General features: G+C 37.1%; 2 protein-coding genes across 4 annotated transcripts; both read left to right on the forward strand.

The window, feature by feature from the left end:
- The first annotated feature begins 360 nt into the window (after positions 1-360).
- On the forward strand, positions 361-4,243 carry LOC126611492 (uncharacterized). 3 transcript variants are annotated; one of them, XM_050279788.1, is made up of 11 exons: positions 361-436; positions 929-954; positions 1,089-1,185; positions 1,430-1,541; positions 2,553-2,589; positions 2,701-2,770; positions 2,862-2,966; positions 3,129-3,279; positions 3,364-3,446; positions 3,597-3,690; positions 3,798-4,243. In XM_050279788.1, the coding sequence occupies exons 3-11, from the start codon at positions 1,152-1,154 to the stop codon at positions 3,883-3,885; spliced, it is 774 nt and encodes a 257-aa protein (XP_050135745.1). In that variant the 5' UTR covers positions 361-436; positions 929-954; positions 1,089-1,151; the 3' UTR covers positions 3,886-4,243. The 3 variants fall into 3 exon arrangements, with proteins under 3 accessions (XP_050135745.1, XP_050135743.1, XP_050135744.1); XM_050279787.1 differs by lacking the exon at positions 361-436 and having other exon boundaries at positions 798-954; XM_050279786.1 differs by lacking the exons at positions 929-954; positions 1,089-1,185 and having other exon boundaries at positions 373-436.
- A 5,375-nt stretch (positions 4,244-9,618) lies between these two features.
- On the forward strand, positions 9,619-16,570 carry LOC126611423 (periodic tryptophan protein 2-like). The gene is made up of 7 exons (XM_050279713.1): positions 9,619-10,955; positions 12,359-12,610; positions 12,699-12,791; positions 13,050-13,421; positions 14,823-15,167; positions 15,645-15,872; positions 15,986-16,570. The coding sequence occupies exons 1-7, from the start codon at positions 9,735-9,737 to the stop codon at positions 16,154-16,156; spliced, it is 2,682 nt and encodes an 893-aa protein (XP_050135670.1). The 5' UTR covers positions 9,619-9,734; the 3' UTR covers positions 16,157-16,570.
- Positions 16,571-16,863: the final 293 nt, after the last annotated feature.

A 16,863-nucleotide genomic window follows, 5' to 3' on the forward strand; every position in this document is an offset into this window, starting at 1 on the left:
ATTATAAATTAGAAACATCGCTAAAAAAATTCTTGTGATTTTGGTTGTCTTCTCTAATGAATATGAACAAAAACTCTTAAAAGGTGGGGGTTTAATTGTAGTGGAAAGTAAGAAAGTTGGCAATTGGCAAAGGTGATGGAAGGAGAGAAAAAAGTTTACTTACTTTTCCCTTTGTCTCTTTCATATAACTAATCCAGGTTGGTGATCTATGCACAAATCTTTTTGGAAATATAAGTTATTACAGCATAGTGTGTGTGTATATATACATACAATTTTATGCCAATATTATATATATATATATATCTCCGTATCAATATTGTATAGATACAATAAAAAAAAAGAATATAAATTTTAAGGGGAAAGGAATACAAGTGAGAGAGATCACCTGGAGGCTGAATGGAACCCAGTTCGTCAGTTTCTTGGCTCTTTTCCACAGGTGAGATTTTTCACTAGTTTATTTCATATTTTGAAACTGAGCACTAGAATGTAGACGGAAAAAAAAAAAAAGGAAAACTGGAACACTAGAAAAATTTTAATTGTGGTTAATGGGTATCCATCAAATCAATCATGAAAAATTCGTTAACTAATGATTGGAAAAAATATATTTTTCTTGTACAAACTTGTGTTATTCTTTCTTTCAGCAATATTCTTTTCAGTTTATGGTGTTGCTGTTGGGTTTTTGCTTTACTTCTGGCCGCTGCCCACAAGCAAGAAGCATAGATTCCTCTCTCTCTCTCTCTCTCTCTCTCTCTCTCTCTCTCTGTAGATGTTATCTGTCTGTCTTTGTTGCAAGAGCTCTCTCTCTTTCTAAAGAATGGATGAATGTGCTCAACTTTGGCATGGATTCTCTCTGCTATCTTCCTACTTTTGTCCCTTTATTTACCTCTCCTTTTCAATGATGCTTTGCTTTGCTTTTTCTCCTTTTCAGTTTCGAGGCAGTTTTTGGCGTAGCTGGTATGCATTGCAATCTTGTCTTAATAGTGATGAATGATGCATATTCTCACATGTTCTATTCCATTTTTCTCACTCTTCCCCCCAAGCATTTGCCTATAAATACACATTCCCATTCTTGGTTTTCTACATTGCAGTGCCTTCTTCTAGCTTGTTGCAATAGGCGGCCTGTTTAGCGCAGTTTACCCAAAAAACATGCAATGACGAGCTATACGCATTCTAACATGTCTTCTGGTTTGTTTCTTGCCCAGCATAGCATTAGCACTTCATTGTCTCAATTTGTTCAAGTCTATATAGATAATAGATATTACTATATTTCATTCAATTAGGCAACTCAATTTTCTGGTTTTCGCTGTCTTAAGTTTTGTGTTCTTATTATTGATTTCTACAGAGGGGGAAAAGGGTTGTTATGGTTAGTTGAGGGATCTTAAACTTGTATAGTCGCTGAGTAGCCACTTTATGTTGACAAAAATTTCAGGTAGCAGAACTGCTAGAAGAATTGAGTTTGGTAGGACACACGTGGTGAGGCCCAAAGGAAAGCATCAAGCAACAATGGTCTGGCTGCATGGACTTGGGGACAACGGTTCAAGGTATTCTTGCTTTTACCCTTTTTGTTTTTGTATTCCTTTGCCCATTTTCTGAGTGATATATCATGCTTTGCTGTGGTTCTGTATCCGGAAGACTTTCTCTTGAAGCTCTACTCTATCTAATTAGGGAAAGAAAACCTCAGCCGACTAATCTTGTATCGCATCAGAGACGACAACATGAATAGCATAAAGTTTCGAACTCAGCTGCTTGCAGCAACATTCCTCAGTTAAATACTTAAGGTCATAATTGAATTTGAGTATCAAGCGTGATTTGTCATAACACCACCAAACTTGTCTTCCTTAACTTTATCATAAGACAGATTTTTCGAATTTGGTGTTTATAACCTGACTTATCATCAACAGTCGATACAATTCTTCATTCCTTCCCTTTTATATCAACTATATGTCCTGCACTGCAAGGATGGACTTTTTGGTTTTCGTTGAAGAGAAAAAGAAAACGTGTTCAAGAATGTCAACACTTGTACATATTCTACAATTTTACAAAGGAGGGTTCCATTATAGATCTTTTCAGCATCTTTCCAGTGAGATTATCAATCGAATAAATTCAATTAAGAGAGGAGCACCGTGAGATTTTATGATATGATAGTTGTCCCTTTCGCTTCTAATCTGATCGATGGCAAGCTTAATTTGATAAGCCTTGATTTGGGAAATAGTATATGCCAAAATCATTACTGGGGGACCGCTAGTTTACTTTGTTCTCCGAGTGGGGAACCAGAAATGCACTTAATTGGTTACAAATATGCTTTCTAAGTATGGATTATTCTTGCATAATCGACACATAAACTGGTTCGGTTCCTTTTATCCTCGATATAATTATGGACTTTTTACCACCCTTGTGGTTTCGTTGCCTGTGTTGGTGCTTTCTCAACATGTTCAGAAGAGCTGCACAGGTTCCACCTGCAATTTCAGTTTTAATTTTCAGCCATTGAATTGCATGCGTGATGAATAATCTAAGACCTAAAAACTCTCATGTTATGCTCCTTCTGTCTGCAGCACATCTCAAATGTTGGAATCTCTACCTCTTCCAAATGTAAGCATATATGTGTATCCAACTATTTCTAAGTTTAAGAATTTGTATTTCTGTTGCAACTTTGTTCAACCTGTATGAAAATTAACTTTCTAATGTACAATTATGAAACAGATTAAGTGGATCTGCCCAACTGCTCCTAAACGTCCTGTGGCTATGCTCGGTGGATTTGCATGCACTGCATGTAAGATTATACTTCGGTTAGATGAACTAGTTTACTTTGCACTTCTTCATACGTTGATAATAATCTTCTGAATTATGTGATTCCTTATCAGGGTTCGCAGTTGGAGAGCTTTCAGAAGATGGTCCAGATGATTGGGAGAGTTTAGATGCTTCAGCAGCGCATATTGCGAACTTGTTGTCAACTGAGCCAGCTGATGGTACGTTCAGTTCTAAATGACGTTGTGGGATTCTTTTTCCTCCGTTTCTTACAAACCATCTTCTTTAAAATCTGCACAAGTTTTCAAGAAATTATTCAGAATTTATGCTGAATATTTTCATTTCTGAATGTCTGAAATGTATATCACGTTTTCTTGTGGCAGTTAAAGTCGGTATTGGAGGCTTTAGCATGGGTGCTGCAATGGCCCTTTACTCTGCAACTTGTTATGCTGCGGGTAGGTACGGAAATGGGAACCCATATCCTCTCAATCTGAGGGCAGTTGTTGGACTAAGTGGCTGGCTTCCAGGAGCGAGGTATGACTTTGTACGTGTTGATCCGAGTATCAATACCAAAAGAATTAAATGTCAGATAATTAAAAGGCTTGCAACTTTGTGCAGGAGCTTACGGAACAAAATAGAAAGGTCACATGAGGCTTTGAGGCGTGCTGCATCGTTACCCATTTTGCAATGCCATGGAAGCAGTATGTCTCATATAATTTTTTGCCAATACTGCAGTCTGCATTTATTTGAACGGTTTCTAGGTCACTTGATATACGTCACACCAGAAGCCATTATGCTGCACTGAAGATCATCGACAATAGTATGCGAAACTGATCACATATTTTTTGTAGGTGATGATGTAGTACCCTACAACTATGGAGAGAAATCAGTCCACTGCTTGACTACAGCAGGGTTCCGATACCTTTCGTTCAAACCCTTTGAAGGGTAAAGATTCATTTGCATCAGAAAAAAAATAAAAAAAAATCTCAAACAATACATTTTGTTCAAACCCTTTTAAGCAAATTTTCTGAGTATTTGGTTCGACATTGCAGGCTCGGTCACTACACTATCCCTAAAGAGATGAATGACGTCTCCAGTTGGCTTTCTACAAGGCTGGGGCTTGATGGGTATCGCTCGTAAATCTGACTGTTTCTGCGTGGAGCTAATGAGGAAGTAGTACGTAGCTAACAATAACGGGTGAGAAACGCACATGTACAAGTAGGTGTTGTACAAAATGGGGCATGGAGTATATGGGTATAGCTGACTGACCTTTCTAATTCCCTTTTGTGTTCTGTTCTTTCCTACAAATAAAGTTTTGGGTGTGCTTTTTGTATTCCACTTGGAGGGAGTAGAGTGAGTAGTGGTTGAATTTTGGATGTATTTTGTTTTGGTATCCGTTAATGTAATATAATTATTACTATTTTCTGAGTTCATACTTTTCCAGATACAAGTGCTATTCTACACTAAATTCATTTAAACTAGGAGGAGGAGGATTCGATCGTGGGTGCAAAAGTCTGCCTGAGTTCACAAAAGAGTAATTGCAAGTTTGCAACTCAAGTCAATGTCTGCTTGGAATTATATGATAACTGAAAAGAACTTTGATCATTTGCTAAGCACGTCTCCATTACAAAATGCTACCTTTCTAGTTTTCACAAAATCCAACATCAGCATAGAGTGATATACAATCAAGAAGGACGAAACGAACCTGCAAAATTGCCCTAAATCTTATTGCAACTGATAATTTCACCTTTCCTCGCACCATGGACACCCAAACATATCACCGAGCTTTGCAATGACATCACGAAGTAGCACTGCCTTTGAGAACAAGGCTTACCGAAATTCTGGCAATACAGAGTTAGTCTTTGGATGAGTTTGCGGAAGTGGGAAGCAGATCAGTAGCTTGTGTTGTCCAATCGTTCGTGTTGGTAGCTTTGTCCGATTATTAAGCAGATTGTCTATAATCAGCTCTAAAAGCAAACCAGAATCATGCCTTATTCGACTCCTTCTGTGTTGTCCAATTGTTCTTGTTGGTAGCTTCATCATCATTCCCAATTTCATCGATGCCTTCTTTAGAATTGCGGTTTGGAATAGGAGGAGGGAAGGAAGGCACAGCATGCAAAATGAATTTACGGTCACTTCTCAAGCCTGTTGGAGAGCTTGACCTCAACGTAGATCGGGATTGTGGAGATGACACTGCGTTTCTGGTTCGGTGATGGTGAGCTAACGTTTGCAACCTTGTTGGGGTTAGAAGTTTCCCTGAGTATCTCAGGTGTATCATCATCCGTCATTTCATGACGTGCACCAGAAGAACTCAGAAACCGGGGAACATTGCCTTCAGGTAACTGCGCTGCGACAATGACGGGTGAACGGCCCCAGTTCAAGCGTCCAGTATCGGATTGATGAAGCTGACTTGATAGCAGTTGTGATTGTGGAATTTTCCCAACGTACGTGAGATATTGGTATTCCTGATATGAACGATATTTTTGTAGCTTGAGGGAGATCACGGCGTAGAGTTGAGAAATTGACAAACCTTCATCGCATTATCGTGTTGGTCTCTTTATTGATGTTATTGATAAGCAACTTCAAGAGTTGAACAATCGTTTTAATTAGGCAAGGACATAGTTACTTCTTTGTGTGGCATGCTTAAGCCCAGACAACCTTTGACATTGAAAAGTTAGTTCATCTCTCAATTTTATCCAAAATTGATATGGAGCTAACACTTCTTGAAGATGAACTTAAGAATTATATGTATGTTATCATAATGAAATTTTTAGATTGAAAGCAATTAGTAGTCTTGCACAAAAGTTGGTGGAGGCAAAGAGGGATAAACATTATTTCTTGGTGTGCTTGCTCGTCAAATTAGCATTGATTTTACTTGTTGCAGCTTTTGTTGAAAGAGCATTTTAGGCGATGATAATTGTCAAGGATCATAATAGGATGGAAAATTAATAGTTGAATGATAGCTTGGTTGTATACATTGTGAAATATGTATTTGATTCTATTGATAATGATGTTGTGACATGACGTTTCCAAAATAAGAGAACACATAGTGGACATTATAAATGAAATTTTGATCGATTTTTGAAAGCTAGTTTTTTATCCCCATTGTTGTGAATTCCTAGCTCCGTCACTGATGAGTTCAGTAATCAACAGTGGACATGGATGGCAGTATCTGATGTTGCTACACACTTTTGGGCCATAAGAGCACTTCCAGTGTAGGAAGGTCCCCTAGGCAATAGACAACTCAAACCCCTTAAACGAAGCCTGCAATGAACAGTAACTGCAAAAGTGCATCTCCACACCTAAACTGAATAGCCAAAGCAATTCGTATTAAAATATTAGTATTTTTTATTTCATAAAATAATAAAAGATAACTTTATTTTTAATTTCAAATAATAATAAAAGATTGGTATAAGTATTTGAAAATATTGAAATGTAGTGTAAAGTAGAAGAACATGGTTAGTATTTATAGAAGAAAAAAAATATAATTTTTTATATTTTTAATTAGTTTTTTTTTTTATAATTTTTATAATTTTTATATGTTTTAATAATTTAAATTGTGACTAACATTATGGTGACGTCACATAAGTAGGGCGTTGGGCTAAACGATTATTGTCTGACTTCTCCGTCGGACTCCCCTTGGGTCCAATTGCCCGAGTGGTCTGGAGTGTTTTGGGGAGGAGCCGGGAGAGAATGGATTGGGTTACTAATCCCCAAAGCAATAAGCAACGAAGGAGTTGCTCTAATATGCACAGAGACCCGTGAGAAGCTGAATATCATGTTGAGCTGTGATGCAAGTGATTGGGTTTATGAGAACTTGAACTGATAAGCATCGATCTCTCATGAGATACGAAATTAGCTCTACTTTTACACCTATTCTTTTCCAATTCTTATTGAAATCCCCCATCATTTCATCTTTCCTTAAAATTATAATATCGGATTAGGGATTCTGAAGACTACCCTAAGAAAAATAGAACGGAGACGGAGAGAGATGATGATCAAGATGCCCCTCCCCACGTTTGAATGGCATGTGGTGCTGTTTATAGCCACATGACTAAAGACTGCATCCAGAAGAATTGAAGGGAGAGTGACTGTAAGCGGCATCGCAGAGTCAAATGGTAAGCTCAGATTGCGAGGGGTTGCAATCACAACATATGATGTAACACACTGAATTCACAATGATAGGATTTTTTATACCTACGCAATAGGGTTAAAATCACTGAAAATACTTAATTGTAGTATAATTGTTCATGCAAGGTCGTTGTCTCCAAAGATTGTTTGACTAATTTGTAATTAAATCAACTCTTAATTAACCATTAAAACAGATTTTTATCAAAGATTTGAGATGTTTGAGTTTGAAAATATTGAATTAACAATTAAAGAAACCTAGAAGTTAGAAAATAAAGGCAGCAAACAGAAAAAAAAATAAAAAACGTTTTTTGTTTGTTTTTATTAAAATCAAGTTAGGGAAAGACTAGGGTTTAGTCGTTACCGTCACAATCCTATGCAATTCTATCAATTACTTATGAATTTCCACATCCAAGCTTTGAAGGTTAGGTTCTCCTAATGCATATTTTCCTTGTGATGTTCAAGCGAAAACGTATATCTAGCATGCAATTCGTCTGTGATGTTCAAATCAAATATAAACAAGCAAGACTCACTAAACTTCGTGAAAACCCTTTGAAAAACCATGTAACCCTTAAGAGCGTGATGTTCGCCTTAAGTGAACTTACAATTACTAATCACAAGAAGCCCTTCTCAATTTCAAGGTGATGTTCCAACAAAAATTGCATCAAATTACTTGTCTAAATTCCCGAATGGTGATCAATCATTAAAATATATAGATAGTCTCCACCGCAGTGATTAATAATTCAAAGCAAGCATGCATCCGTTCATAAGCAAATTAATAAAACTACATATTCTTGCTAAGGTTCATGGCCTAACCCTAGCAAAAGAATTAGTTACATATACTCATAATAAAAATAAAAGGAAATATAATTAAAATGAATAAGAATAAAAACAAATCCAAGTAGAAAATCTTCAAGAACCCTAGCAATTCTTTCTGTCTCCAAAGTTTCCTAAAAACAAGCCTCCTCAAAACTTGTAGATGGCTAAGCAATATATCTGCTAAAACCCCACACAAACCCTAAAAAAGGTCCTTTATTCCCCCTAGGAAACTAAAAATAATCCAATAAAAATAGGAAACATAACTCTAAATTAAATGGTAAAATTCGCCTAAAATCTGAACAGCCACGTTTTGGACCCATAAGCTGCTCCAAAACTGGCCCAATATAGCTGGATTTAATATTTGGAACATTCTAAACACTTCTCCAGAAGGCCACAAACCCATTCGAGGTCATCTTGGGCTCCAAAAACGCAATTTAAGCCCAAAAACGTCATTTTCCAGCACTGCGCATCGCTCCTTTATTTTATCGCCAGAAAATAACCGTTTGGTGGAAAAATCCCAAAGTTTGAAACGATCAAGCTAAGTGACTCACGAACGTCCTCCAACTGGAATTACTACAAAATTCATCCATTTGGTCCTGTTTTGCTCCAGAGGAAGTTGAAAGTCCTATATTGAAAATACAATTCAAAGTATCAAAATTCTTCCAAAATATTAACCAAAATATACTAAGATTAGGGTAAAATATATAATATAAAATCTACTCATCACACAACACATCAATCCTTTGTAAGTTTCAATTTTACAAACTCAATAATATAAATGTTATTTATAGCTATGGTTTTTTTTTTTCACGAAATGCCCTAAAATGGATAGAGGTAGAGGTGCCCCTGCATGGGTGCGAGATGTATTTATTTGTTTTTAGGGGTGGGCTCCAAAAATTGAAATAAATAAATCGGACCGAATTGAAAACCAACTGAAAACCGAACTAAAAAAAAAAAAAACTAACTAAAACAAAAAAAAAAAAAAACAAATTGAACAAAAAATTATTGGTTCGATTCGATTTTGGTGGTTCAAAAAATCAAATTGAACCGAACCGAACCATATATAAATTAATATTTTATTTATGTTTGGTGTTCATTTTTCAAGCCCAATTCCATGTCACCATTGTGGGACCATGATTTTTCAAGGTTGAAATAAGGCTGATCCGAATACAATTACCTCAAAAGATTAGTCATGGACTTATAACCTCATCCCATTGATGTAACACATCAATCCTTTGTATGTTTCAAGTTTATAAACTCAATATTATCAAACTATAGCTACATTACATGCCCTAAAATGGTTTGAGGTCCCCCTGCATGGGTAAGAGACGCTTTATTTGTTTCTAGGGGTGGGCTCCAAAAATCGAAATCATATCGAATGTTGAAAAAAAAAACTGAACTAAACAAAAAATTATTGTTCGGTTTCAGTGTTTGGCTCAAAAACTAAACCGAATCGCACCGCATGAGATATGAATTAATATTTTATTTATTTATTTATGTTTGGTTTTCATATTTCAAGCCCAATTCCATGTCACCATTTGTCTAATTTTAATCCAAGGCTAGGCAAACACAACTTTATGTCTAAATATTTTGACAAAAAAAAAAAAAAAACTTTATGTCTAAATATGTTGAAAGCCTTATTTTCCATCTTTTTTCTTCATTTTGTATGTTAAAAGAAAAAGAAAAAAAATTAAAATAAATAAATAAAACCGAACCGAAATACAAATTGCACTTTCGGGTCAGCCGATAGTGCCCGCTTCGTAATATGTTAATTCAATAAAGCCCCCTCATATTGTCAATGTTCCCAAAAAGAACCTTATATCATGACCCATTTGTTAAAACTGAATTTTCAAGAGGGCAAAATGACAAATGACCTGAAAGATGGGACCCAAAGTGTAAATTTATCTTCGCTTAAACCCTAGCTAAACCTTTAGCTCTGGTAACTAAAATCTCTCAACGTTCTTCATCCTCTGTTTGGTTGCCGAGAAAATTCTGCTTCTTCAGTCCTGCGCTTTTCTTGGCAACTCAATCTGTGAAAAGTTATGAACTACAGGTTCCAGAACCTCCTTGGAGCTCCGTACCGAGGAGGCAACGCCGTAATCACCAACAACACCGAGCTAATCTCACCGGTCGGTAACAGAGTCTCCGTCACCGACCTCATCAAATCCCAATCCATAACCCTACCCGTCCAGTCTTCCTCCAACATCTCCCGAATCGCCGCCTCGCCCGACGGCGTCTTTCTCCTCACAGCCGACGACAACCGCCGATGCCTCTTCATCAACCTCCGCCAGCGCGTGGTGCTTCACCGCATTTCCTTCAAAAACTCCGTCAATGCCATCGAATTCAGTCCCAATGGGGCGTTTATCGCGGTCGCCACGGGTAAGTTGGTTCAAATTTGGCGCTCTCCTGGTTTCAAGAAGGAGTTTTTTCCGTTTGAATTGGTTAGGACTTTTGCTGATTGTGATGATAAGGTTGTAGCATTGGATTGGAGCCCGGACTCGAATTATTTGCTTATCGGGTCAAAAGATTTGACTGCTAGGTTGTTCTGTATGAAAAAATTGAAATCAGGCGGGGTTAAAAGGAAGCCATTTATGTTTTTGGGTCATAGAGATACAGTTGTGGGTGTGTTTTTTGGAATTGATAAGAACACGAATAAGGTATGCAATGTTTATACGGTTACCCGCGATTGTTATGTGTTTAGTTGGGGTTTGAGTGACAATGAAGGTGAATCTGATGGAATGGATGTTAAAGAGCCACCCTCACCAGGTACACCGGATGGGGATGCTGACGGTGAAGTTGAAGGTTTTGGAAGTGGTGATTTGAAGAAGAGAAAGGGTTATGAGGGCAGGGAAGGTGACTTGGATGAAGAAGGTGGGTATTTGCGAAACAGGAAATGGGAGTTGTTGGGGAAGAACAATTTTTTGCAGTCCCAGGCGAAGTTGACAGCATGTGATTATCATAGGGGCCTTAATATGTTGGTTGTTGGGTTCTCAAATGGTGTATTTGGGTTATATCAAATGCCTGATTTTGTGTGCTTGCACTTGTTGTCAATATCAAGAGAGAAAATTACCACCGCAGTTTTTAATGAACTTGGAAATTGGCTGACATTTGGGTGTGCGAAACTTGGACAGTTGCTTGTGTGGGAGTGGAAGTCAGAGAGTTATATATTGAAGCAGCAGGGGCATTACTTCGATGTGAATTGTCTTGCTTATTCACCAGATTCGCAACTGTTAGCCACTGGAGCAGATGATAACAAAGTCAAGGTAAAGTAGTTTTTAGAATGCGAAGCTTTTTATTTAGAGGACTTTGCTTGTGTAGTTCCATGCAACATTTTCTTTCAAGCATCTTAGCTATATGTTTAAGCTCTTATGATTGAAGAATGAGGATTAGTAACTTGTTAGCTGTTATCTGCAGATTCATATATTGTCTCTACTTTTGTGGGTTTTTCTTCAGCGTAATACTAACCCTTTTTATTTAATCCATTTGTTTCGGTTGTGGTATGGGTTGCCTTTAATAAATGATGACTCGTTTCATAACTGACTGAAAGGTGCAACTTAGAATTCTTTTGTACTGTAGGTCCATTGTACTTGTATGTTACGATGGCTTTGCATTACCTGATTCTTGTCTTATGATTCCCAAAAGAATGATTTTTTTATAGTCAACAATTGTTGTCCATGAGATTTTATCTCAGGATATTCTCCAAGAAAGTGGAGATTGGGTGCCACTAGATCAGATGATCATTGGTGATATATGCACTGTTCTAAAAATCCCCGCCTAGGGGCTAGGCGGCTAGCTACCCCCCCCCCCCAATTAGTACCTAGGCGTTTGAAAGTTGAAGAAAGTGCGCCTAAACCCACTTAGGCATCCACCTAGCCCGCCTAGACTGCCTAAACCTGCCTAGACACCCTAGGTCGTGACTCTTACTTGGACAGAAAATTGATAACTTTCATTTTGCATTTTAATTTTTTAATAAAATGTAAGAGACTTGTTGAATACTTGGATGAACACTCATTATATGCTTATTCCCCATCCCCATGTTTTCAATATGTTTCATGCTTTATAATTTATATGTCATTTTCTTTTTCAATTTACATATCTCAATTTAATTATGTATGTTTTTTTTTTAAGTATAATAGGCACTTATTTATACAATATATAATAAATTTACTTAAATCCGAGTAGTCCGCCTGGGCCCCCTCTTAGCCACCTAGGTGTAGGCCCTAGCCTGCCGCCCAACTAGTGCCTAGCATCTTTTAGTACCTTGGATATATGTACTATAGAATTGTCTAGTGAATTTAATACTGCATGACAGTTTGGTGGGTTTGTGATGTATTGTTGTTTTATGATTCTCATAACGAATGATTTGTTTATACTCAACAATTGCTGTCCATGAGATTTTATCTCAGGGTATTCTCCAAGAAAGTGGAGATTGGGTGCCACTAGATCAGATGATCATTGGTGATATATGTACTGCAGAATTGTCTAGTGAGTTTAATAATGCATGACAGTTTGGTGGGTTTGTGATGTATTGTTGCATTACCACACCCATTTTCTATTTGCGCTTTCATAATTACATCAACTTGCCAATGTGCGGATTATTAATATTTCGTACAAAATGCAATTGTGGACTATCATACCCAGAGAGTTTACTCTTCTTCTTGTGCAGGTCTGGACTGTTTCATCAGGTTTCTGCTTTATAACATTCTCTGAGCACACTAATGCAATCACCGCACTCCATTTTATGGCTAACAGCCATAGTCTCCTAAGTGCCTCTCTGGACGGGACTGTTCGTGCATGGGATTTGTACCGTTATCGAAATTTTAGAACATTTACCACCCCTGAAACTAGGCAATTTGTTTCACTGGCAGCAGATCAGAGTGGTGAAGTGATTTGTGCTGGAACCCTTGATTCCTTTGAGGTATATTGCCCCTTTGATCATAGCTTTTTGACTTGATTCTTCATTTTAGTTTCTGTTTCCTGACTTTTCTTAATGTTATGTACAATAGATCTTTGTTTGGTCTATGAAGACAGGCCGTCTGTTGGATATTCTGAGTGGCCATGAAGGTCCAGTTCACGGTTTGATGTTTTCTCCTACAAATGTGAGTAGTTATATTATATTTGATTGTTCTGCTGGTATAATTGTTCTGTTGGTTTATTATAAATGCATATGCTTCTATAATGCTCATTCTGGCTGTTGCAGATGCATGTACTTTTATAGAGGTGTTTCCTATTTATGATTTAAGTTGTTTTCTTTATGTATGTTGTTTTTATATTCTCATGCAACCAAGAGTTTATTTGCAAGGTTTAACATTGATAGCTTTTGGAGCTTGATGAGATGTTTTTTCTCCCACATGCAGGCAATTTTAGCTTCATCATCATGGGACAGAACAGTTCGGTTGTGGGATGTTTTTGATGGAAAAGGTGCCGTTGAAACATTCACTCATACACATGATGTTCTTACATTGGTTTACCGTCCAGATGGAAAGCAGTTGGCTAGCAGCACATTAGACGGTCAAATTCATTTCTGGGACCCGATTGATGGTTTATTAATGTATACCATTGAGGGCCGTAGGGATATTTCTGGAGGTCGTCTTATGACAGATCGTAGATCAGCTGCCAACTCAAGTTCAGGAAAGTTCTTCACAACCTTATGTTATTCAGCTGATGGGAGTTACATATTAGCTGGAGGAAGTAGCAAATACATCTGCATGTATGATGTTGCTGATCAGGTTAGTTTCTTACCACAGCATGATTCACACTCAATGATGTTTCTCAAACTTCAATTTTTTCACATTCTTGTTACTGTTTTGTTTTCTGGCTGGAACATCAAGACCTTAAACATTGAACTATATGCAGTTATGCACATACATCTCTTGCATCTCTTTCATGCTTTAAAGAAACTGCTCAGAAACGCATGAGCTATATTTTCATTAACCGTTGGGTCACAAGCTTTTACACATTCTTACATGAGACATGATCTTTACTTTGATTTATTGCAACTTTAGCCAACAACTGTGATATATAGAAAGCTTGTATGTTATTTGTTATCCTTTTTCTTTTGCCCCCATCATTTACCTTTTCAGCCACACGGATGTAAGACTTCCCATGATTTCTGGCAGGGTTTCAAATGTGTCTGTTTCTAATTACCTTTGATCTATGCTTTCTTCCTAATTTTCTTTCATTCCATCTTCGGGTCCCGTTGGTTATTAGTTAATAGATTAAAAATTGGTGTCTGAAGTGGCTTAATGGAAAATACACTCTAGAGTTTATTAGGCCTGTTGCAAACACCAATATTTCGAACTTCAGATAGTTAGAGGGATAGATCTAGAGAGTGTTCGTAGGCAGCTTTTAAGGCTTTGAACCACATGCTTAATATACAGGAAAAGTAGTGAAAAGTGAGGTAACATACATATTCTCCAAATTTGGAACAGATCTGTTGAATATGTACGAGTTGCATATTCAGAAGATAAGGTCAAATATGTGATGAGGCTTTTTATAAGAGCTGTACAACTTTCCACCTCTTGGCCAGTGTCCCAATGAATTAAGATTTCTCCAAGTCGCATATTCAGAATATAAAACATTTAACGAGGACTTTGATTAGGGCTGTGCAACTTCCATGGTTATCTGAATACCCAATGCTTTCGAGTTTTGAATGAACTTTAAGCAGCTTGTTGTATATTTTGATATAAAAAAGCAGCTTGTGTAACTTTTATATTGCTTCTTTCTTTTGCCGTCTTGTATGCATATGCTCTTGGGTAGAATGTTTTTGGCCTTAAACCTGTTACAATCCGCTTGTTTCTACATCAATTATCTAAACCTATTCTTTAGAAAATACCCCAACTTTTTTGTCCTAATGCTTTTTTCTTCCCTTCCTGTGAGAGAAATATATCATTGGATTGGTAATACAACAATGTATTTTAATCCAGTGTGAGAATGCCCCCTATAAGTTGGGAAAAGAAAAGTTAGGATGTATAGAATTGTCCTTGTCTATGTTGTATAGAATTGTCCTTCTGCCTCACTCAGTACCATGGTTTTTTCTCTGAATCTAGCTTGTAGAGGAATTCCACTTCTTCATTATGTTAAAACCTAAAGTTCTTAGGTCTATTGATGTAGTGGATTTATTTTCGCAGGTGTTGCTGCGGAGGTTTCAAATAACTCACAATCTATCTTTGGATGGAGTTCTTGACTTCTTAAACTCAAAGAATATGACAGATGCTGGACCACTGGATTTAATTGACGATGATAACAGTGATATAGAAGAAGGTGTTGATAAACAAACCCGGGGAAAGTTGGGTTATGATTTACCAGGATCCATGCCTAACCGTGGAAGGCCAGTTGTTAGAACAAAATGCTTGAGAATTGCCCCCACTGGTCGGAGCTTCTCAGCCGCAACAACAGAGGGAGTTCTAGTTTATTCTATTGATGATTCTTTTATCTTTGACCCAACTGATCTTGACATAGATGTCACACCTGAGGTACTTGGTGAAACTTTGAAATATTCTGAACATCCCTCTACTTAGATTACCATTAAACAATTTCAAAATGTTGTTTATTTAAAACTCAGTATGCCACCATAATACTACAATTGCTCTAATTAAATTCAATTTTCTATAAACATCAATATTTGTCTGATAAAAACATAAACTTAATGAAAGAAAAACTAGGTAGACTGTCCACCTTTGAAATCTAGAGGAGGCAAGCAGCTGGATGACGGTGGCAGGGAGAGTGGATGGGGAGGGGAGAGAGATTTATGTTTTAACCAGTCCTTGAATGTTATCTTATCCAAGGTTTATAATGGATATTAAAGAATTCCTGATTGGAAGGCTTGCGAGAATTTTATTTTAAATAGTGAGACCCTTCGTTAAAATGGCACTAATTTTCTTAGTTTTTGTAGATTTCTACCTTCAATTTTGTTTTGTTTTCATTTGTTTTCTGATCACATTGTTCTGCAGGCTGTTGATGCTGCACTCAATGAAGATAAATTGAGCAAGGCTTTAATCCTCAGTCTCAGATTAAATGAAGACAGTCTAATTAAAAAGTGTATTTTCAAAGTTAGTCCGATAGACATCCCTGCTGTCGTCTCATCAATTCCTTACAGATATTTGCAAAGGTTAATCGAGGCATTAGCAGATCTTTTGGAAAGTTGCCCGCATGTGGAGTTCATTCTTCAGTGGTGTCAGGTAACTTCTATTGACTTCCGTTTCTGCTCAGTTCAGATGCTGTATACCTCTTACAGTGGGATTGTTTTCATATCAGGACCGCACTGATGGTTTGTGTTTGTTTTGTCTTGCAGGAACTCTGCAAGGTTCATGGTAACTCTATTCAACAAAACTTTCGAAAGCTGCTTCCTGCTTTAAAATCCCTACAGAAGGCAATAACAAGAACACATCAGGATTTGAAGGAGACCTGTTCTTCCAACGAATATATGCTTCGATATTTATGTTCAGCAAGCTCAGGGAAATGAAAAGCATGGCAACACTGCTACACACCTCGACAAAATTTTCAGGGTAAAAGATTACTGTTTTCATTGCAATGTGTGAAATTGAGGCTTGTGACAAGAACTGCAGTTTGTTGCTTAAAACATCATCCGTGCAGGAAAGTCTTGCAGTCGTCGCAGGCGGTATGTATTTGTGGCATCAGTTAATGTTGTCTCTCTGGTAGTTAAAAAGTAGATTTGTCTTGAAACATTGTCCGACGCTAATAGGCATTCATCGTATGATCTGATACCGATCTGCAGTTTTTCTGTACTATATTGACAAAGAGAGTTGTTCCTGGGGAAATGTATGTCTTGAAGTTTTCCTTTTTCCCTAGTCCGCTTTTGGTCTGCTTTTGTCTATGTAGAGTTTGGAATGATATGAACAAACGAAATTCGTTTCAATTGCTTTTGCATTTTCTTGCGAAGAATACGCACATCTATTGTAGCAAGGTCTTTTTTTTTTTTTTCAGAAAAACTAATGAAAAGGGTTTGAAAACCTTGAGTTTTAATTAAAAGGACAAAAATGTGTTGTAAGTGAATAGCACCATGAGTGATTTTTTAGTGTAAAAATGTCTTTTTCGTTAAAAAAAAAACAGTACCAACAGTGTTTCGTTAAAACTCCTTATTTTTTAGTCAAATTGAATTTCTTAAGAATCATAAATTTACTCGTTTTATGTTCGGTTCTTCCTTTCTAG

Source organism: Malus sylvestris, chromosome 17 (genome assembly GCF_916048215.2).
Source record: "Malus sylvestris chromosome 17, drMalSylv7.2, whole genome shotgun sequence".
NCBI classification, from domain to species: Eukaryota; Viridiplantae; Streptophyta; class Magnoliopsida; order Rosales; family Rosaceae; genus Malus; species Malus sylvestris.

Bases quoted from the DNA above. Each gene is read 5' to 3' on its own strand.
- LOC126611423 (XM_050279713.1), top strand. From the start codon at position 9,735: ATGAACTACAGGTTCCAGAACCTCCTTGGAGCTCCGTACCGAGGAGGC. The intron at 12,611-12,698 runs GTATATTGCCCC...TATGTACAATAG, and splicing joins GAACCCTTGATTCCTTTGAG to ATCTTTGTTTGGTCTATGAA. The intron at 15,873-15,985 runs GTAACTTCTATT...TTTGTCTTGCAG, and splicing joins TCATTCTTCAGTGGTGTCAG to GAACTCTGCAAGGTTCATGG.
- LOC126611492 (XM_050279786.1), top strand. From the start codon at position 397: ATGGAACCCAGTTCGTCAGTTTCTTGGCTCTTTTCCACAG. The intron at 2,590-2,700 runs GTAAGCATATAT...ATTATGAAACAG, and splicing joins AATCTCTACCTCTTCCAAAT to ATTAAGTGGATCTGCCCAAC. The intron at 2,967-3,128 runs GTACGTTCAGTT...TTCTTGTGGCAG, and splicing joins GTCAACTGAGCCAGCTGATG to TTAAAGTCGGTATTGGAGGC.